The sequence below is a fragment of the Dysidea avara genome, chromosome 9 (genome assembly GCF_963678975.1).
Source record: "Dysidea avara chromosome 9, odDysAvar1.4, whole genome shotgun sequence".
Classification (NCBI taxonomy): domain Eukaryota; kingdom Metazoa; phylum Porifera; class Demospongiae; order Dictyoceratida; family Dysideidae; genus Dysidea; species Dysidea avara.
The window spans coordinates 12,151,112-12,173,170 of NC_089280.1; the positions used below are offsets into that span (position 1 = coordinate 12,151,112).

Below are 22,059 nucleotides of genomic sequence, written 5' to 3' on the forward strand. Positions count from 1 at the left end.
TATATTAAACAACAGAGACACTAACGGTGGTGAAAAAAGTGACTCCCCCAGTGCAATACCTCATGCGAGGGGTAGCCAAAACCGTCTACGAATTTCAAGTGTCCATATTTCATCTTTGAAAACCATTTCAATATTTATCCGTAAAATTCAGTAATTTTAAAATTACGACATTCGTAATTTTAGTCTTAGATTTTTGTAAAATTTCATGAACTCCCGTTACATCCACTACTGGAGATTTTGTCCATGAAAATCCAATGAAAAAAAATGTTCACCCTGTGAAAAGTGAAGTATTCATTGGGTGGCATCAATGAAATTTTATTTTCATAGCATGTTCATAGGAAAATTTAATGAAAACCCAATGAAAAATTACCAATGAAAATTCCATGAAAAGCAGTTTCAAAGTAATTTCAGTGGTAATTTTTCATTGGTTTTTCATTAAATTTTCCTATGAAAATGTGCTATGAAAATAAAATTTCAATGATGCCACCCAATGAATACTTCACTTTTCACAAGGTGAACAATTTTTTTGAAAATCTCCAGTAGTGATCTGTTCGATCGTCAACTTTCATCATTCAAATGTACAAAATTTCATGATCAGGCAATATTTCTCTTTCAGAAACAGCGGTGACCTACGAAATTTCAGGTCGTTACCCCGACCTTGTGAATTTCAGATCACTACCGCGCGCCCCTCAAACCATAACGGTTATGCGGTTTAAGTAAACAATCCATGGTATTTGCGAGGGAGCTCATGTACGTGACAACAACACGATCAAGTGGGGTCTGAAACCTTTTACTTCATCAATCGCAAATTTCATTGCTCCAGTACTGCATTGCCGCTGCTCAGATCCCTGTATGTCCAAAAGAACCGAGGAAAGAAATCAAGGTATGGTCTAATAACAGTGGTATAGCTATTATTTACACAGAAACGGCATGCATAAGAAGTTTACCAGTGTAGCTACAATATTGCTCTCCTGCATGGCCCAGCCCCTCAGTGGGTTCAAAAGGTTGCAAGCTTGTACTACAGAGTGCTTGCTTGGTAATCAGTACCAGCAAAAGGAACAGGCAGTGTTCATGCTCAGTGGTTTGTCCAGACTTTCAGAGATGGTTGGGCACACCTTTCACCCCATGCGACTAAATTATAACTAGCACACAATGCCTTAGTAGCTAGACTTTACATAGCTACACATTTGCTTTTAAAAAGTGCATAACGTAGCTAGCTAATAATACGCTATGCTGCTGTATTCTAGAAGCCATAACAACAACATTAGAACTGATTTATTACACTTCTCTTTCAACTCATCTGTGTTTGTATACAGCTCTCTTTATGCTACAACTAACCTTTTGAAACAATGATATGGCTCATTCAGCCACCAATAACTATTCATCTCATACTGAACTCATTGAATTGCCTGACGCCATCACTTTAAGTGACTCAGCCGCCAACAAAGTAGTCCATGCTGTTACTCACAGCTTGCACTGATGATATGTGCTCGTCAGTGGCAGGGCCTGAGCTTGATGCTGCTTCATGGCAGTGGTTTTCATCACCTCCATTTATTTCACTTTCATCTGTACGTTGCCGATTGTGGTGCTTTACATCAGTTGATCACTATCCTACTAGGGACCTGCAAAATTATTATAGCTAGCCAAGAAGTCAAAAACTTAACACTAACACTCTGTTGAATGTAGAAAAAAGCCCAGTAAAAGTCCCAGCACAAACTGAATGCAGAATAAAACTCCCATGCAGACTATTATGTAATTTGTTTATCAAATTCATGACTAGGTGTCTCACCCAGTAGACACCTGTGTACGGGTCTCTTGCCAGAAAAATCCCATGCAGACTCTATGTAATTTCTTTATCAATTTCATGACTAGGTGTCTTACCCAGTAGACACCTGTGTACAGGTCTTTTGCCAGAACAAAAACCTTGCATATACTTTACAAAATATCAAAGCATTCTCCGAATGCCATTGTCTAAACTTCAGGAGGCATGCATGGTGCTTCAATCACTGTGGCTTACAAATGTCTATAGCCTTAGTTTCTCTTGTCTCACAAGTGGAAGATGCAGAGTGATGAGTTGGCTTCGTTGTTGTCTTGGCTTCTCCTTATAGCACTCTGCTGTTATGTACATTAGGGACTCTTGTTCTTTCTCTAGTCATACCTCATGTTCCAGTTTCAGTCAACCTAGCACTGATGGGGGGAGGGATATTTCAGGGCTGTCTAAATCCTACTTTTCTCTTCTATCCTTTGTTCTGTTAGTCCTGTTTATTAAAAAGTTATCTAAACTGATTTAGACAGTGATGATTTTTTTGCCATGTGCATCATGTACTTTGCCAATTCCAGTCACACAGTATAATCATCAGAAATCATCACTAGTGTGTACAGATGTCAGTCACTATGAGGGGTGAAACACTTTCGGTAATTGATTTGAAAATCTTTTTTTAATTTGAAACCTGATTTGTGATTTGAAATCTGTTATGTGATTTGAAAAGTTCACATGCGTTTGCAGCAGTGTGATTTGTGAAGATTTCTGAAGGACAATGGTTCACTAATTTAGTATCACTGTCTAGCTTTCAATCAGTTCCACTTATTTATGTGGGTGTAAATCACTAGTTATTGTTAGAGGTGTCATACCCCACATGTCATTATGGTTTAGGAAGATAAATGTATTCATTAGGAAGCTTACCAGTGAGTAATTTTAGTACTAAGTAAGAGATTCAATCAGGAAGTCACTATTGCTTGCAGTGACCAGAGCATCATGAAACATAGTCTAAAGCAGTTATTGCACACATCTGAGTACCTGTACTACTTAGAATGGTAAATAATCAGGTCTCTAAAATCATGCAGATATACTCAGATTTGTGCAATAACCTATACTTACTGAATACTCTCTTCAAATTCGATAGAGTGATCATTGTGTAATTTGGATAACTGGGCACCACTTGTAGTTACTTACGACTAGACATTGGGTTACCTGCAGTTCGAATCCTGGGGTTGAAGGGATTTTTTTCCTTACTTTGGCCCCTTTTCTGTTACACCTTTCCAGCTATAAGTCATTAAGTCTAAGTCCTTGAAATTAGGTTAGGTAATCCTAAGGCTGCAGCACATGTTGCTGTAGACCTTCAGTGCTGGTTACTGTAATTAAAATTAAAAAAATAAATAAATACTATGTGTACAATTCTTCCCGTAGAATTCTTAATGGCATTGAGGAAAGCTACTGAAAACCTATCATGTCCTGTGTGCTATCAGCTATTTAGAAGCCCCAAGTATCTGCCCTGCTATCACTCTTATTGTGAAGATTGTCTGAACAAAATACAGAAGGATTCCAAGATCATTTGTCCTGAGTGCAGAAAACAAGCAGTGCTTCCATCTGGGGGAGTTAAAGAATTGCCAAATAACTTTCTGATCACCCGTCTGGTGGAGGAGTTGGTACTCAATCAGAAAGTCAAAGGTGAAGTGCAGGCTAAGTGTGACAAGTGTGATGAAGATGACCCTGTAGTAGTATATTGTCTTGAATGCAGCTTGTTCTTTTGTAATATTTGTAATCAAGCTCACATACGTGACAGGGAGTCTCGTGGCCATGAAGTAGTTCCACTAACTGAACTGAGGTACAAAAGGGATTTGCATGTTCAGCCTAAGCCAAAAGTTCCATTATGCTCAAAAGATAATATAGAACTAATACTATACTGTGAAACTTGTGAGGAACTGATATGTACATACTGTGCAATGAAGGAACACAGCCAGCATGAGCACAATCGTGTCAGTGAAGTGATTACGAAGCACCACAGTCATTTAAAACAGGTCACTGCTCCACTTGATAAAATGATCAGTGATCTCACTGTCACAGATGGAAACATTTGCCAACTGGACAAAAACACAACAGAACATGGTGAAGAAGTGACCAAACAAGTTGATCAACATTACGATGAAGTCATTAAAAAGATAGAAGAGCAACGAGAAGAAGTAAAGCAACACATCAGAGACACTGTGTCAAGAAATAAGAAAACTGTACAATCCCGTTTGGAGGAAGTTCAAAGTTCCCGAGCAGAAGTGATGAGCATGAAAACATTAGTAGAAGTTGTGGAGAAAAGCTCTCACCAAGAAGTGCTTTCAGCAAAGAAGCAAGTGATCAGTCGCATGCTTGAATTAAGTGAGGAGTGTGAAAGGTTAAATACTCAACCCATACAACTAGCTGCCATAGAGTTTGTACCTACCACAAACCCACTTCCTTGTTTCGGTCAAATCTATACAAACGCCCACCCGCATACTTCTGAGGTGCAAAACCTTCCAGAGTATACATTTGCAGGAAAAACAGTGGACTTCACAATCATAACCAAGGATGCTAAAGGCAATTGTTGCTCTGCTAGTGAGTGTACAATATCTGTTCTACTAGAGTCCTCTGCACAAATCCAAGACAACAACGATGGTAGTTATATTGCTTCATTTGTGCCACAACAGGTAGGAAAGACTCAACTATCTGTCTCTCTCAATGGGCAACAGATTAAAGAAAGTCCTTACAATATTATCGTGAGCAAAAATTACACAGCACTGAAGAAGCCAAGCAGGGTATTAAGCAGAAACGATGGTGTGGGCAACCCTTGGGGAATAGCATTTGGTAAAGATGGCATGTGGGCTGTAACTAACTTTTCCGATCACTGTGTTTACATTTTTGATCATCAAGACCAGTTGATCAAAACATTTGGTACTAATGGTGGCTTTAGTGGGCAGTTTGAGTACCCAGTGGGTGTTTCATTTGATGGTGACAATCATTTGCATGTTGCAGACCTCTACAATCACAGGGTACAGAAGTTTGACATTAATGGTACTTACTTACTCCAGTATGGAGGAAGAGGAACTGAAGACGGTCGAATAGCTAGTCCACGTGGTATAGTAGCTTGTGGAGATAGGATTTACGTTGCTGAAGATGGAAATGGTCGCATTTCTGTGTTCCAGTGCCTTGATGGTGAATTTTGTTTTACCATTGGTAAAGGCCAGCTAGGTAATCCCTATGATGTAGCTGTTTGCAATAATCAGTTGCTAGTTGCTGACTACAGTCACAATTGTATATATGTCTTCATGCTTAATGGTAATTTTGTACACACTCTTGGTACACAAGGAAATGGTATAGGACAGTTGAACAATCCGTGGAGTATTACAACTGATATTAATGGCTTTGTCTTGATAGCTGAATTTGGAAATCACCGAGTGTCAGTCTTTGACAAGTTTGGGAATTGTATCCATTGCTTTAGTACTTCATCAGATGGTCGTCACTTCAATGGTCCATATGGAATAGCTCTAAGTCCTAATAGTAATATTTATGTTTGTGATGGCAACAGCCAAAAAATAGATGTATTCTCCAATTTTTAAACTATCTTACATTACTAAGTTTGTATGCACCTCTTGCCAATGCACTGTTTATGTAGTTTATTTTCTGTACAAAATGTCTGTACTAGCACTTTAACCCTTTTTGACGCAAAGCACACAATATTATGTTAAATATTACATTCTGATGTTTTGTAATGCATTTGCACAATGTAATTGTACCTATACCTGCAATTTTACATCTTATAAGTCATGACTATCGCTACGTACATTACTTATTTGCACTGCATGTGCAGTATTTGTATTAAATCATTTCATGGAAGGTCATACTGGTATTTAGATACTGTAAATAGGATGGTTTGAACTTTGTAGAAATCAGTCTATATGTGCATGTTTGCACACTGTTTGATCTTCAGCACTCTGGCATTCACATAGGCAACTGCAGTGTGACTTGTTTTCCCTTCCATGTCCAGGTTATTGTGGCCACTATAGAGCTGCCATCCTGAATTAATTATAAGTATGGACACAGCCAACTGCAACCAACATAATAGTGTTACTTGTATGATCATTCCTTTCCCAATTATATGTATATAAATCTCTTGATCAATTATTAAGCTTTGATGCTGAGCTAATTGTCAGCCTGTTAATGTTTGGAAGATATGGGATTTCAGCCTCATAAGCAAGTGTGAATGCACAAATAGTACACTAGGGGGAGAGGTGAGATCATATGAATGCCTAAAAAATAATGCTGTCAAAATTTTAATCAATTGCAAGTGTTTAATTTAAAAGTAGATTAAATTTATTTTAATCTGACAAGTGAATGTGATACTCTCAATAGCACCTTGGCATATTTATATTGAAATACGTCAAGTGATATCAAATATATAATAAAAATGTATTACACTTGTTTGTCAAGGTCCCTCAACAAAAATCTGTAATACTAAATCTGTAATACTATAATCTGATTGGTTACAATAGTGTGATGTGCTTCTATTGGAAGTACATGTCTGACATGTTATCATAGTGATAGATGCCCCATAGCATAGTAACAAAACGGTTGCTTAGCAATGGTTGCTAGTAGTGTGATTGATATTTTGTAACCATTATTGTTTTGAATTTCTGTTGCTTAGTAACAGTCGCTATGGTTGTTGGATGATTTGTAATGGGACATGTACAGATGCATGGCTGTGGTATTCAGGATTAATAGATCTCACATTGTAAACAGGAAGGAAATGGTGCTTGGCTTTGCCTCGCACTATTTTACTCCTTCCTGCATGTTTACAGTGCTCGCACATGAATACCACAGCCATTCATCCTATTATTATATATATATATATATATATATATATAAGTTGGTTAGTAATCTGAACATAGTTCATAAGGCTCCTGTAAACTGCTACCAGCATTAAAAGGATGAATCTATTAACCGATGGCACTGCGTAGTTAGTGCATGCATACGACACTTGTACGCTTTGTGCTAGGTACACTATAAAGGCTGAAAATTATGGATGGCCCCTAACAATTTTACTTACTGAGATAATAGTAAATCTTTGTAATCTATATCAGCCATACGCAACCTTGTGAAAAGGTATCAAATGAATTAGTTGGGGAAGGGATAAAATTACTGAGCACCACATGACAACATGTAAAACTGCTGACAAGAGTGCTATGACATTATGGTTGCCACTTTTCAAGACTATATAGTCTTTACTTTAGGTTTGTCCATCACAGAAATTTTAGCTGTTGTTTTAGACTTTGAAACTTTACAAAACGTATTGTCAGATGGAAGGCGATCACTGGTGCTTACTTTGAAGTGCGTATAGTCACTTTGCTTTAATTGGCAATTGTACACAACAATTTTATGATGGCCTTGTAACCAACTCATGCATGAATAAACCACTTCAAAGTTGGCATAACAATAATATAATGCCACCTTAGGTGTGACACCTCAACTTCAGTTGTTTATACCTTTATTATCAACTGCAAACTGTTTACCTTTTACTTACTTAAGATAGCCACTTGTCTAGGGTATTTATCATTGCATTGTGAAGTGTACAGTATATAGATAAAATACAATTTGTTCATCACAAGTAAAAGCAAAAATCACAAACCCTAAAGTTACTCTCAGTATATGCACAAGCAACTGTATTTTCAGACAGTCTTTTTTTACCTTAAAAATGTATGGGAGCCTTATAAAAATTGCCTTTAAAAAACACACTGTGTATCTACTTATTTGATTTAATTATAATGTACAAAGAACTCAATCATGAGTGTGTAAATGTGTATGTGTGTAATTTAGTCTGAAAGTCATCAACATTTTCAAGAGCAACAGTAGCTATAGCAATAAAATTTAGCACAAAGAGTACTCACCATATGCTTGTAAACATTTTTGAGAATAACATGGATGATCGACTGGCTATGGACAGAAACATTTCTGATTTCAATGAAATTTATTTTCTTACACTACATTATAATGAAACTATTCATCGTGCTCTGGTGCCTGGAGGTGTACCTGTTGTTTTGTAGCCAGTCGGTGCATGTCGTAATGATGGTAAGAGGCCAGATGGCATGTCATTGATTCCTTGGTCGTGGGGCTTACCCTTGCTCTGGGACTTCACCTGTTTAGACACCCTGGCCCCATCTAATTTATCTTCTTCTGCAAGTGATGCCAGCCGGCTGGTAAACTCTGCAGAGTCAGCTAAGTTCAGAAAGTATTCTTCTCTGATTCCATTATTTCACTTCTCCCCTCTATGTGTTGAGACCCTGGGTGCTTGGGGATCATATACAAGCTCATTAGTGAGGCGGATAGGTTTCCAGGTAATGGAACAGTCTGGTGATAATAGGGCCACCCAATTTTTAATTCAGAAGGTTGCTATTGATGTTTAACGTGGCAATGCTGCTTCTGTAATGGCAACAATTCCATCATCACAGGATTGGGCAGAGTTTGCCTCTTTGCCCACTGTTTGAGTGTGAAGACCTTTTCTTGTATTATTGATTATAGTATCTTTCATATTAAAAAAAACAACAACAAAAAACTATATTTAGCACACAAATTCAAAAACACATACATACACACACAACATGATATATACATGTGAAACCAGATTTGTGAAAAGGTACTTCTTCAACACATTTTACATGCTGGTAAACAAAATATTATAACAGTTGATTCCTTGTACTGATTAAGTTGCTCTTTGTATCAAAAAGTAGTCAGATACTGTAGTTATACTCATGGAAAAATTCAGATAAAAAAAATGTTATGGGGCTTCATATAGTTAAAAACAAAGGGTCAAATTTTGTAAGAATATATACCATTCCAAAATCTGGTTATATACAATTATGCATCATGTACTACATAGCTATACACAATGTGAATATATATATATATATATATATATAATCTATTCAAAGTTGATTTTCAAAACTACTTGACAATTAAGAGCCTTTCTCTTTATATTAATGGCTTCACAGTAGCTGAGTATTTCCTCAGTTTTGTCAGGATATTTTGGAAGGCCTAAAACTGATAGAGTTAAATTATGCTGCAGAGCATCTAGTATTAATGGAATGCTTTTCTCATGGTATTTAATTGGATTCTTGTACATTTCTAGTCTTTGTAGACACTTGTTATCTTGCACCATAGCAGCAAGAGTTTCACAAACATCATCTGTGATGTTATTACTACTAATTTCAAGTTGCTTTAAGCGACTACTGCTTTTCCTTAAAGCGCTAAAAATAAGTATGGCTGCGTTAGATGATAATTTATTAAAGCGTATATACAACATTTCCAGCTTGGAATGTGGATTACTCAAAATAGTGGAAAAGTGTTCTGTTTCACCAACAAAGTCATTATAACTAGCCCACAGTATTTTCACCTTACAATTGATAACAATTTCACTGATCAATTTGTCTGATGAAGCACCAAGAATATTTTTAGTGAAGATAATTTCCTTAATAATTACATTACTATTGGCAAGTGCCTGATGCAGTATACGGATTCCGTGATACTGTATACGACAGAGAAATACATCAAGTTTTTCCCAAGTTTTAATAGAAGATTGAGTCAACAAAACAGTCACAGAGTGTAGATCATTAATTTCTGGCACCCTTCCACCATTGGTAAGAAGAATTTTCCTACTAGCAAAAATTTTCTCAATTATTTCACACATTTGATCATCTTTGGACTCTTTAAAGCATCGAAACAAGTGTATAGCCTTCAAATGATCACCCAGAAACTTGTTGTCTATAACTTCCTTTCGGTCTGTACCACACAAAAATTTCTTGAAAGAACGCCGCTGTCCCTTAGTGATTGCCACGTAAAACATGAACATGTTAGAGTGCATTTCATCCCAGAATTTTTCTTTTAACAAAATGTACTCTTCGTGCTGAGGAAGGCTAGCAACATGATTAGCTGCTAAAAACTCTTGAATTGATAAGTGTAGAAAATTAAATGTTTTAGTTGTGTGTGAAATGCTGAAGTGTTCTATAGCTTGCATCAAGCCGAAACAGTTGATAGCTCCAGGTATAGTTTCCATTTCAGGACAGAATGATTTTATTTCATCCAAAGTGAAAATCAATTGGTTTTTTCCTAAAGCATAAAGTGACAGCTTAGCCAGTTGCTTCACAAATTTGCAATATGGTTCTGGGAGATTACGTAGCTCAGTAATATCCTGGTTAATAGAAACCCCATTCCTTTTAAGGTTCCAACAAAGAGCAAGACAAATAAAATAGCTGTACATAGTAGTGGAACTATCTGGCAACAGACAATCTTCATTTTTGTACAAAGATAGTATAACAGACATGTTAAAAGGAATAAAACAAAGACTTCTGATAGCCAAATGATTTTTAAAATATTGATTGAGTTCCATGATCTTATGCGGCTCCTCCTTTAATGCATGTTTAATAAACTGCTCTTGTTCCTTCTCTGTAAAGCCCAAAATTTCAACTCTGAGTGTTGCTAATTGTTGACGCAGATAATGTGAAACATGTGGACGAGATGATACTATTATTCCACAGTTGGGAAGTACCCTACGCCTTAGTATATCCATAATAAAATTGTTTTGTTGTTTAGCTGGAAATTCATCATATCCATCCAGGAGAAAAACTATTTTTTTACCACTGTCTTTGAAAAAGAATTCAGTTATAACATCAATATCAGCACTCTTAATGCTGCCTCTACACTCATATTGAAACAGATCTTTAAGGGATGTTACTCGCAGCAAATTAGGATCTCTTAAGCAAAGTAGCAACACTAACTTATACTTTGGTAACAACTGTAGGTTACTCCATCTATTCGCAATTTCTGCCAATAAAACAGACTTTCCTATACCAGGAGCACCTTCAATCAAAATCGTTTGACCGCTGCAAGTAGTCTCTAATGGAACCAGTATATCTGATATATCTTTAGTAATTTTACTTGTTTCAAGAATCTTTTTCACTGGCTCATGGTTAACCTGTTCTAGGGACAACTCCTCACTAGCAACAGAATACATGTTTCTAATGCCTTCTTCTGAGTGAAGCACTTGGATAGTACCTGAATCATGTTTCAAGCTGCAATTGCCATGGTAATGTATCAATACAACTGGAGTAAATTCAGCAGGCTGTTCTAAGGGCCATGCATTTACATCAATATTGAATCTATCATGTTTGTAGATTTCCTTCACATGGTCAGAAAGCATAGATACTATATTAAAGATAAATGTACACATATCATTGCATTTAGATAGCCATGCACATGAAAATACTGAGTTGTATACAATAGATGTATAGATGCATGCCAAAAACAGCCAAGCTGTGCAAAGAAGATGTTTTATCATGTATCACCCTAATTTTGCATGCCAATATAGCAGTTACGAAACTTTCATTACATTACAGTAGTAAGTAGTGTTGTCTAGTTACAGTGAAACCTGTCTATTCCGGTCATCATAGGGACAAAATTTTCTGACCTCATTAAGGAGGTGGCTGCATTAAACAGGTCACTTTGTACACAGTTGGCACATGTGGGGATTTTTGTAATGGCCAGTTTAGACAGGTGACCTCTTTATGCAGTGACCTGATTACACAGGTTTCACTGTATTACAGTTCTAGTTCCAGTTTTGAAACCATAATCTTTAAAATTACAGTTCTAGCTCTAGTTCTGGAACCATAACCTTTATAAATACAGTTTTAGCTCTAGTTCTGGAACCATAACCTTTACAATTACAGTTCTATAGTTCCAATTCAGGAACCATGTCATTTAGAATTATTTTTCCATTTCTAGAACAATACTTATTTTAACTTAAAATATTACTGAAAGCCCATGATGAATTATGGACACTCACTATTTAGTTATATGGTAGCCTTGCCAGATTTAACTGTTTCATGTATACATGTAGTTAATCAGCGTACCACTACTTCAGGTACTTTTGGTTCTTTCTAATCGATGTTTCCCTTTCTAAATTGTGATCTGCTAACTTATTCCTTATCCCTTTGGAGGCTTCTCCACTTACAGAAAACTACCCTCAACAGGTGCTGATGAGGCAGGAATAGAAAAATATCACAAGCAACAGGTGATAATTGGGGAAAAGAATGTGTAGCATTTATCCAGTACACAATTGGGTCAAGTTGAAGCTCATCTTTGGTTGGCATATATCTAAAATCTAGCATAAAATCTATTTAGCAAATATTGTACCGTTACTAGGGGGGCAAAAAAAACTGTAAATTTAAACAAGTAGGATAGGGATCAAAGTTGTATTCCTGAAAAAAAAACTGCGTAAACAAGAAGTAATAGGGATGGTGATTCACAATACTGCTTAATACAGTACATCAGTACAAGCCAAGCAGCTTGATTTGTGTACATTGAATTTAAGATTCCTATTTCAACTATTCAAATAAAAAGCCGAAATAGGAATCTTAAATTCAATGTACACAAATCAAGCTACTTGGCTTGTATTGATGTATTAAGCAGTATTGTGAATTACCATCCCTATTATTTCTTGTCTACGCAGTTTTTTTTTTTCAGAATCACAACTTCGATCCCTATTCTACTTGTTTAAATTTAAATTTTTTTGCTCCCCTAGTTTTTGAAATTTTTCATGTCCATGCACATGGACAACACAATTTTATGGCTGGTGTGTACTCCATGCAGTAGTATAGTACTGCTGCATGGATTTGTACTACATACACACACTGAAAACAGCAAATCAAATTTACCATACACCAGGTGTAAATAAAATTTGACAAATTCACACTCACCAGTCTCAACAATTAAATGTTAAATAGCAAGCAATTGCATAGACTCCACATCACTGGCTTTTGAGGTCCTTATTGACATTTGACAGATTTAGTGATTAAGTTCATCAAATTTCAAAACACACAGTACAATTTTTTTTTTAATTAAGAGTATTAATTGCAAACATTAGAATAGCACATGCACTATAATTTCACAGAAATAAGTACTAAGTTCATTAATTCATAGATTTATATAATCATTTACATATACTGGAAGGCTACACTGTTTTCTTACGCAAATTCTTTCCCTCAAAGCCTTGGAGCTGCTCTTAATTTTTGATCACGTACAAAGGGGACACACCCCCTTTCGATTCAAAGGGTCACGCTATTTCTGATAGCTTACGAGGCTTGTTACATCGATTCTTGACTGATAAATGGATGTAGCAGCCCTTAGGAAAGTGTCTAGAATGCAGTTTCAGTGACGGCTATTGGCCACACACCCTTTACCGATGCAAGTTGAAGAACTCTAAAATGTTCAGAAACAAATTTCAGTGAGCAGCATTTATGATTAATGTTTAGTTTAATACATCTTGATGCGTTTTAGTCCTGTGCATTGCTTCAAACGGCATTTTTAATTCTGTTATACTTTTGCTTTTATGGCATCGCGAGCGATGGCATCTCAAAGCCATGACCCTTGCTCTATATCTTCTAATCGCCTTAGAAAGCAAAGATTTTAATTAGTGTTGCACCGATAAGAAAAAAAGCCGATGTTCCGATAGCCGATATATCGGTTATTTAAATACCGATGCCGATACTGATAACCGATATTAATAAATACTTTTACTTTATAAAGTATTTGTTTAAAAAATTAAAAACAGATGACGAGGTGTACAGTAAGTTAGTAAGAGACTAATTATTTTTGTACTTGTAACAAGTTCATATTGTTTTTTATGAATAATAACATTTCAGCATGTTCAGCTGTTAACTTGTTTCTACGTTCCTCATATAGAATACCAGCTCCAGAGAAGAACCTTTCTGATGGTACACTAGTTGGTGGGGAACAGAGATATCGTTTTGCTAATTTAGCCAAAAGAGGATACCGCAGCTTGTTGTTATTCCACCAAGTGTATGGATTGCCAGTTTTATAGTCAATTAATGGCTCAGATAAATATCGATCAACCATAGCTTCCTTTCCTCCATCAGTATCCGTGGTCGCTCTACTGTCATGTAAAATTATTTCTGTAAAACATTCCCAAACCTTACTTGTTGATGTATTGTCAACTAAAGAATCAGTAGATGATTCAGTACGGGGTCTCTTACTTTGTGGCTCAACTTCAACATCTGGGTCCACAGCATTGTCAATCACACATTTCCTAGCCAACCTTTTAGCTTCCCTAGAAAAAAATTTGTCTTTAAGAGTGCTCGCGGATATTTGAAGCCATACAATGCGTGATTTTGTACTGCCTCTTATAACCAGACAACGTGTAAAATGAATCCATATGGTACTTATATTGTTAGTGGTTCCCCTTCTCTTCAACACAAACCAAACAGAATTTCACTAGCCTTTACCATTCTATAGCTACGTGAAATTCTTTCCAGAGTGCTTAAATCGAAACTAGTCCTTCATCTTTACCACTAGAGCGCTGGAAATTGCGCTAAATATACTAAAGGTTACAACTCACATATCTATGAAAAGTATTAATCCATAACTTACATTGATAATAAGTAAGCCCTGAAAGTGTATTTCACCAACCAAACCCTTGTGTTTCCATCGCCATTACTCGCGAAGCCATAGTGCTACGGACAAAATCTTTTCATAGTCCTGTAGAGAATTTATCTGCCTATCTCAATGCAAAATTTGAAGCTTTTACGGCTATCACTCAAAAACTAGTTTTATTTTTAGTAAACATGTGAAAAGATTGCGTGCGCCCAACATTATTGATATAATAACCACACAAATTCCTATTAACTGCAATCACCAACTTTTCAAAATAACATGTCATAAACGCTGTTCAAAACACAAAGAAGCTCTGTTTTCTCTTCTTCACACACGGGAACAGCTTCTTGCTACGCCTGGAGTCTCCAGCAAGCCGCTCTTCATTAGGTTACGCTAGGCACGCCATCATCAGTAGCTTGTAACGCCTTGTGATTCCAGCTGGTAACATAGTCCCCTACATAAGCAGCTTACAATTACAATACAAACTACCAGCATACCCTATCACTCGAGAAAACAAGGCACTAACGCATGTTAGCTACAAGCGAAACATGCGTTCACACTTGCCGCCTTATAATAACACTTACTTTTAGACTAATTCATGCTAGTGTAACTCTTGATCCATCACACAATCATTTGCTAACACTTCAGCGACGATTTTAAAGTAAAAAACATGCTGCTCTTCCTCGTGTTCTCTGGCGCAAAACACAGATACGTAGTAATGCCAATTATGATGCAACAGCTGCATGTGGTTTCTGGGCTGGCACTTAAACGGCTTCAAATATCAGCGAGCACCCTTAAATCTCGAGTCCAGACATGTGGAAATAAGTAGTAACTCAGACTCTTCAATGTCATCAAACCTGGTTTCTAAATACTTTAACATTTCTCCTTTCATAGTTTGAATACCCGAGTCATCATCATGCTTATTAAAAGCTTTTTCTAAAATCTTTACTAACGGAATTAGCATAGATATGGATGCTGAATCTTTAGAGATCATTTTGGTGATCTCTTCGACAGGTTCAAGAGCAGCATGCTTATTAAAAGCTTTTTCTAAAATCTTTACTAATGGAATTAGCATAGATATGGATGCTGAATCTTTAGAGATCATTTTGGTGATCTCTTCGACAGGTTCAAGAGCAGCAATAATTTTGGGTCAAGTCAATTTGATTGGGAGTGAGCATTGTTATGCCACCATGCTCAGTAGCATAAACTGCCAGTGCCATCTTCTGCTCGTAAACTGTTTGCAACATGTATAAGGTAGAGTTCCACCTAGTTGGTTCGTCCTGTTGCAATTTGTGTTTTTTGTTATCTAGTCTTTCTCTTATTTGATCTAACTTGTGGTAAGCTATAGTAGAGTGTTTAAAATGCCCAACAATACTACGACAGACTGCAAGGGTATCAATAACAGCACGTTGTGATAGTACGCCATCATTCACTACTAATTGTAATGTGTGGGCAAAGCATCCTTGTGCTTCAAACTGACCCTCCTTCATAGCTCTCTTCATGTTGCTAGCGTTATCTGCTACAACATTATGTACTCTGCTTTAAGAAATTTTCCAATTTTCCAACATGGATTCCAAAGCTCGACATATTGCTACTCCAGTGTGTGATCCTTCCATCTTTTGTGCATGGAGAACAGCTGACGTACGTTCAAATTCATTGCTAATCCAGTGGGCAGTCATACTTATTAATGACTCATTTGAAAGACTGGTACTCCAGATGTCAGTAGTCAGACTCAAAAACTCCACGTCTTTTAACAACTCGAATAACTTCGTGTCAATGTTTTCCTTGATTTTAGGCAGTACATTATCAGTAAAATACTTCCTGCTAGGTATTTTGTACCTAGGCTCGATGGTATGTAAAAGGCGAGTGAATCCCACGTCAGAAACAACTGATAACAGTTGATAATCTAGCGCCATCATCTCAGCTATCTTCACATGAATGCGCTCCGCCTTAGGATCGTTTATATCCTACGCGAGCTTGCGTTTCCACCAGTGTAGGTTGGCCTGTCGTTCTCCCCGTCGTGCTCCCAGTGGATTGTTTATCTTCCTGTTTTTTCAACTCTCTTACTTTCTTTTTCTCTTCGTAATCTCTGTATTCCGTAGGGTGTTTCTTTTGTAGATGGTCTCTCATGTTCGTCGTGTTAAAATTTTTTGGCGTCTTGCCGCCCCTGGAAATCTGGTCACCACAAGTCCCACAACGAGCGAAGTGCTCATTACCCACCACAATTGTAAAATATTCCCATATTATCGTTTTTACTCGCGGCATATTAGTACTTGAACTACAACTGCAAAACGTGGTCGAATCACGATAAACAACATTGCGCATGCGCTCAAAAATTATCGGGTTACCCTATTTTTTTTTAACCTATAGCCGATATAATTGATATGGCTATATCGGTGTAAATACCTATAGTAATATTGGTATTGGTGCAACACTAATTTTAATACCACACAGACCTGGGTAGGAATGATTTTAAAATACGCCATATGTTTTTAGTGCTGATATCTATTTCCTGTGGGCCATAGACGTGCGAAATAAGAAGGAGAAGAATAAGAATAAGAAGATGGAGATTTGGGGCGATTTTGGAAATTTTAAAAACTCCCAAAATCACTTCCCTTGTGTTTTATATTTCCAGATCAGTCTTTACAACACCAGAGGAAGGTCTGGAAGGTTTATGAAACACATCCAAAGCCCAGAAGGTTGCTTTTGGCATGCGTTCTATTAAAGAGTTTTGAAAATTTTTGCCTCAATCCCTATTATGAACCACAATCGTGGTTCATGATGACCAATTCCAGTTCCAGTATTAGTTCCAGTATTTGATAAAGTCTCTTTATAGTTCTACTTTTCCAGTTTTGAGGAAAGCAAAATTATTGTTCCAGATTTAGTTCTAGTTCTAGAATTGAAACTGGAATAAAAAACGGCTGGAACTGAAAGTATTTTAGTTCCGGTACTAAGCACTGGAACAACTATAGTAGTATAAGCATCAGCTATTCTGTGAAAAATTTCTCCTTAAAAATTGGAATGCTATAAAACAAGCACGCAAAATTTTTTTTTTAAAAATTGGAATTTTCAACTAGAGTAGGGACCATAGCACATCGATAAAAAATACTGAAACAAGCTGGAGAGTAGTGCGCAATATTAAACCATGGTAAAACCATAAGAAGTGTTATATCCCAACTGTGTATTTCCAATAGGGTGTCTTGGGCACAGTAGGGATATAACACTTCTCATTATTTTACTGTGACTTAATATCGTGCGCTACTCCAGCTTGTTTCAGTACCGTATATTGATGCTCCATGGTCCCTACTCTAGTCCAAAATTTTGTGAGTACTTGTTTGTTAACTATTGTGACTGGTGAGTCCACACATACCGCATCAAAAGAAAGAAATAGCACCGCATGCCTCTGGTATTTCAATTATCGTCTGAAAAGTGGAGTATTCATTACGCTTTGTTGTCAGCTATGTTCAACCCATTACACAGCAGTAAGAATCAAGAACTGTTCGAAAAGCACCTCTGCAATCGAAGTAGCCACTAAGAAAAATATATACGGTTTCTGCTATGAAGGGAAGCCATCATGTGCTACTGCGAAATAGACACTTTTTACTGTCAGCAAAGATGAATGGGAAACAAAGGAGGACACTGGTAAGTCCATGAAGAATGCATTGTACATACTGCGGTATTCCAAAAAGCACTTCTTGGGCAGAAGTGATGTTGAACAGATAAAAATCAAACCCCTAGCCTTAGCTATTATCGAGTTACGCTTGTCTGAAGGCATCAGTCACTCCATCAATAGAAAATTCTATTGTAAATAATTTTTTTTTAAATTCCGTAGCAACTTGTTGAAAGCATTTTGGGTGGATCTGAAAGCTTGGTTTTACCTAACCAATATTGTCTCATTGTCATCAGGGAAAATTGAGGCTGGTTATTGGGTGATGTTTTTTGGTGGGCCACGTCTACTCCTTCGTGGTCCCTACTATACAGTACTATTGTACTGTATGCTCGGCATTGTTTATGCATTATACATAAATGCATAAAGAAAAATGTTCTCCACCTCAAAATTTTGAATGATGGCAATCCACAAAACTTTTATTCTCACAAAATAACCCACTGTAGCTATGGTATGTGTCCAGTACAGTACATGAACTAAAGCAGGTACCAATTTCCACTTCAAGTTGCTCAGTGATGGCCGTTTTATTTTGCTCAAGTCCTACATTGATATGTGATTTGGACTGGTAAGTAAGCTGTGTGTTGAGTAAGCTGGACACATAACATAGTTAGCTACTGCAATCGGCATAGCGGCTACTTCGATTGCAGAGGTGCTTTTCAAACAGTTCTTGATTCGTACTGCTGTGTAACGGGTTGAACATAGCTGACAATGAAGCGTACTGGATACTTCACTTTTCAGATGATAACTGATATACCAGACTGGTGAGTAAGCTGACAAACAGACAGAAGGTCAGATGGTTTTTGTAGATTGCATGATTTCCAGAACTCGCAGATATATGTGAAACATTATTAGTATCTACTATATAAAGCTGAAATGCTGTCTGTCTGTCTGTTTGTGGTCCAGCTAACTCCAAAACAGTAGCTCCAATTGACCCCAGATTTGCTGCATATTAATCGCCATCAAATCAGCACCAAGGAGTTTATCAATAGAAGTTACTAGCATGTCCCGCTTGCTGTACAGTGCCGAAAAATCGCCATTACTGCAATTTCGTAAGCTACTCCCCACTACATGGAATGGCGATTGCTGCTCTACGCCGTTGATCTATGTTATAATACACACCCTTTGGTGGTATTTAAATGGCGAATTCTACCGCTACAGTGTCACTTTGAAATACAAGTCTTGAACATTTTCTGACACATGCCATGCCCACATTTCGTAGTTAAGTAACTTCAAACTCTACAAGCCTACCCGTTACTCCAAGTTGTTTATCCAATGGTGGAATTCATGCCTACGACTAATCAACTCACTTTACAATACAGCAAGAAAGCAAACACACAGGAAAGTTGAAGTATATAATATAACGTGAATTTACAGAAACATGCTTACCTTGAATTCCGTTGCTATGTTAATAGTAAGGATGTCAGACGTGTGTGACAGGTTGAACTGTCCTATACAATGCGCTATGAAGGAAAGCAAGTTTCTGTGCTTCTAGAATGGTTAATAGGTGGAAAAGTATAAGAGTAACAATGAGGCATCTCTGTCTGGAGTGACGTCTGTTTTACAAAATCCATGCCTAACAACACAAATTCACGACTGAAAAGGAGTGATATCTTTGGCCTCCTGGAATATGAACTCTGGAGAAGAGTACGAACAGCACAGGACTGAAGTGAATGGGATAGGAATACAGCTTTGAGTGAGCCAAAGTCAAATGGAAGCTAAAGGGAGTGGTCGAGGCTATGAGTGAGCCAAGAGACCAGAGTCACCATACGTAAATCAACTTCCAAGTCCATTATAGAATTTATAGTTCGCACTTGGCCGGCAAAGTAGATGGATAACAGTGGTTAACTACAGGTATTTGCAGGCTGGCCTTTAGTCTGGCTTTAATGCCCTGAATCACATGATCAGCTGGCAACTTCAGTGTGTATTCAACTTCAATCAGTGTGTATTCAACTGATCAATCATACGGACGTCCATATGTCACATATGTACACTTATTGTTTATTTTTTTTTTACAAAAAGTGTGTGTGTCAATGTCAGACAGATTATACAGAACTTGAATGCCTGCTGCATCAATAATATTATTGGTGTTACAGTTGGTGAGCTAAATGGATCACAGACATGTACACTAGAATTCTACAACAGTACATGTGTGGTTCAGTACAAACAGTACAACATTAGAAGGACAGGCATAATATTATATCAATCATTCAGCTCAACCTGCACGAAGGGCAGGTAATGCAGCTAGTTATTATTATTACCAGGCCCATGCAAGGTACATACAACCACCAACAAGACAACCTTTTGTATACACACTGCATAACCAGTATATGTGTGTGCGGGTGGAAAGATACATATAACTGTACACGGTAACACAATTATAAGAGAACTGACTAGTGAGTGATGTATTTATTTAGCATGCAAGTACTCTCTAAATTCATGCATGGCCCAGGGAGAAATGACGTGCAAGATTGCAAGCAAGATTCTTACATGGACAATGTCTTGCAAGGTTCATGCAAGTAATGCAAGTGTAGCTTGCAATTTTCTTGCAAGAATTTTGCACTGCAAGATTATTACATGGAGAATGTCCCTTTTCTTGCAAGCCATTTCTCCCAGTATAAGGATCATAACTTTGGACTTATTAACTTCAAACAAAACACAAGTTGTTTCATTCAACAAGACGTTCACTTTGGTACATAAACAAATTTCTGAGTTCCGACAAATGCCTTACCATTCCTTTTATTTTCAATTAAACGATTGTCTTTTTCCTACCAGGAAAGCACACCTAGGCGTTAATTGGCCAGAAACATTTTTAGATGCCACAAAACTATTTGAAGCACTTAATGGACTGTATAATTTCCTTGGTATATAGTATCGGGTAGCAGCTATGCTACATGGGCTTACAAAACAATTGCAATGGGCCATGCTCTCTTGAAAGATCAGAACACACCTCAAATAATCAGTGCTGAGGCCCCAATCTACAAAAATCATTAAAAAATTTTCTCTCTTGCTACACGATACCTGTACCCCACCTTCAATTAGTTTCGGTAGCCCACATCAATGCAATAAACTCTTCACAAAAATTCAACAATAGCCACAAGGTACTGTCATGTCTATTGGCTAAACTGCTTATGCAAACTAGTTGAATTTTCTTGCATGTGTCAGGTAACTATCAGGTACAAACCCATTTGTTAAAATATCAATGAGTTATAATGTGAAAACCAACCATACATGTATGTAACAAACACGCACATTTTGAGATCTCTAAATACAGTAAGTCATGTGATATTCAACAAAATTATATAAAAATTGTCACTTAAAATCTAGCTCTTCTGTTTACCTGCAAATGCACAGTAGGGATAAAACACTTCCTGTTGTTTTACTTTGATTTAATACCATGGACTACTTTACTTGTTTCAGTACTTTTATCAATGTGCTATGGTCCCTACTCTATTTGAAATTTCCAAATTTTTGTGATACAACTGTACTTGTTTGTTAACTTTTTTTCTAAATAATTATTATGACTGGTGAACCCGCATTTGAAATGGCACTGTGTGCCCCAGCTATATCAATTATCGTCTGAAAAGTGAAGTATCCATTATGCTTCATTGTCAGCTACGTATGTTCAACCCATTACACAGCATTTCGAATCAAGAACTGTTTGAAAAGCACCTCTGCAATCCATACATACTGAAAGAAAGAAACGGTGCCACGTGTCCCAGGTATATCATGAAAAGTGAAATATCTATTACGCTTTGTTGCCGGTTGTGTTCAACCCGTTACACAGCAGTACATATCAAGAACTGTTCAAAAAGCACCTCTGAATCAAAGTAGCCACTATGAAAAATATGGATGATTTCTGTTACGAAGGGAAGCCATCACATGCTACTACCCAATCAACACTTTTTGCTGTCAGCAAAGATGAATGGGACACAAAGGAGGACACTGGTAAGCCCATGAAAAATGCACTGTACGTACTGCAGTGTGCTAAAAGGCACCTCTCGGGCCGAAGCAACGTTGAACAGCGAAAAAATTAAGCCTGTAGGCTTAGCCGTTATCGAGCTATGCTTGTCTGAAGGCATTAGCCAGTTACTCAGTCTGTCAGTAGAAATTTCTGTTAAATAATTTAAAAAAAAACAACTCCATAGCAACT

General features: G+C 37.2%; 3 protein-coding genes across 4 annotated transcripts in view; 1 reads left to right on the forward strand and 2 right to left on the reverse strand.

The window, feature by feature from the left end:
• The window catches only part of LOC136267820 (uncharacterized), a 40,185-nt gene extending 38,471 nt beyond the window's left edge, over positions 1-1,714 (reverse strand). The window contains exon 1 of the mRNA XM_066062999.1: positions 1,339-1,714. Coding sequence (XP_065919071.1) covers positions 1,339-1,385 — 47 coding nt within the window. The 5' untranslated portion in view covers positions 1,386-1,714. The remainder of the gene's footprint in view (positions 1-1,338) is intronic.
• On the forward strand, positions 717-5,584 carry LOC136267822 (E3 ubiquitin-protein ligase TRIM71-like). The gene is made up of 2 exons (XM_066063004.1): positions 717-883; positions 3,188-5,584. Exons 1-2 carry the CDS (start codon positions 853-855, stop codon positions 5,362-5,364), a joined length of 2,208 nt encoding a protein of 735 aa, XP_065919076.1. The 5' UTR covers positions 717-852; the 3' UTR covers positions 5,365-5,584.
• Positions 5,585-7,607: 2,023 nt separating this feature from the next.
• LOC136265727 (protein NLRC3-like) overlaps positions 7,608-22,059 on the reverse strand; it is a 64,447-nt gene continuing 49,995 nt past the window's right edge. The window contains exons 3-4 of one of the 2 annotated variants that reach the window (XR_010705713.1): positions 7,832-10,999; positions 7,614-7,735 (exon numbers count right to left, since the gene is read on the reverse strand). Coding sequence is in view for 1 of the 2 variants with exons in the window: in XM_066060633.1 (XP_065916705.1) it covers positions 8,721-10,999 (2,279 nt within the window). In the remaining variant the exon portion in view is untranslated. Of the gene's footprint in view, positions 11,000-22,059 lie in introns of both variants that reach the window. The other variant, XM_066060633.1, reaches the window with a different exon arrangement.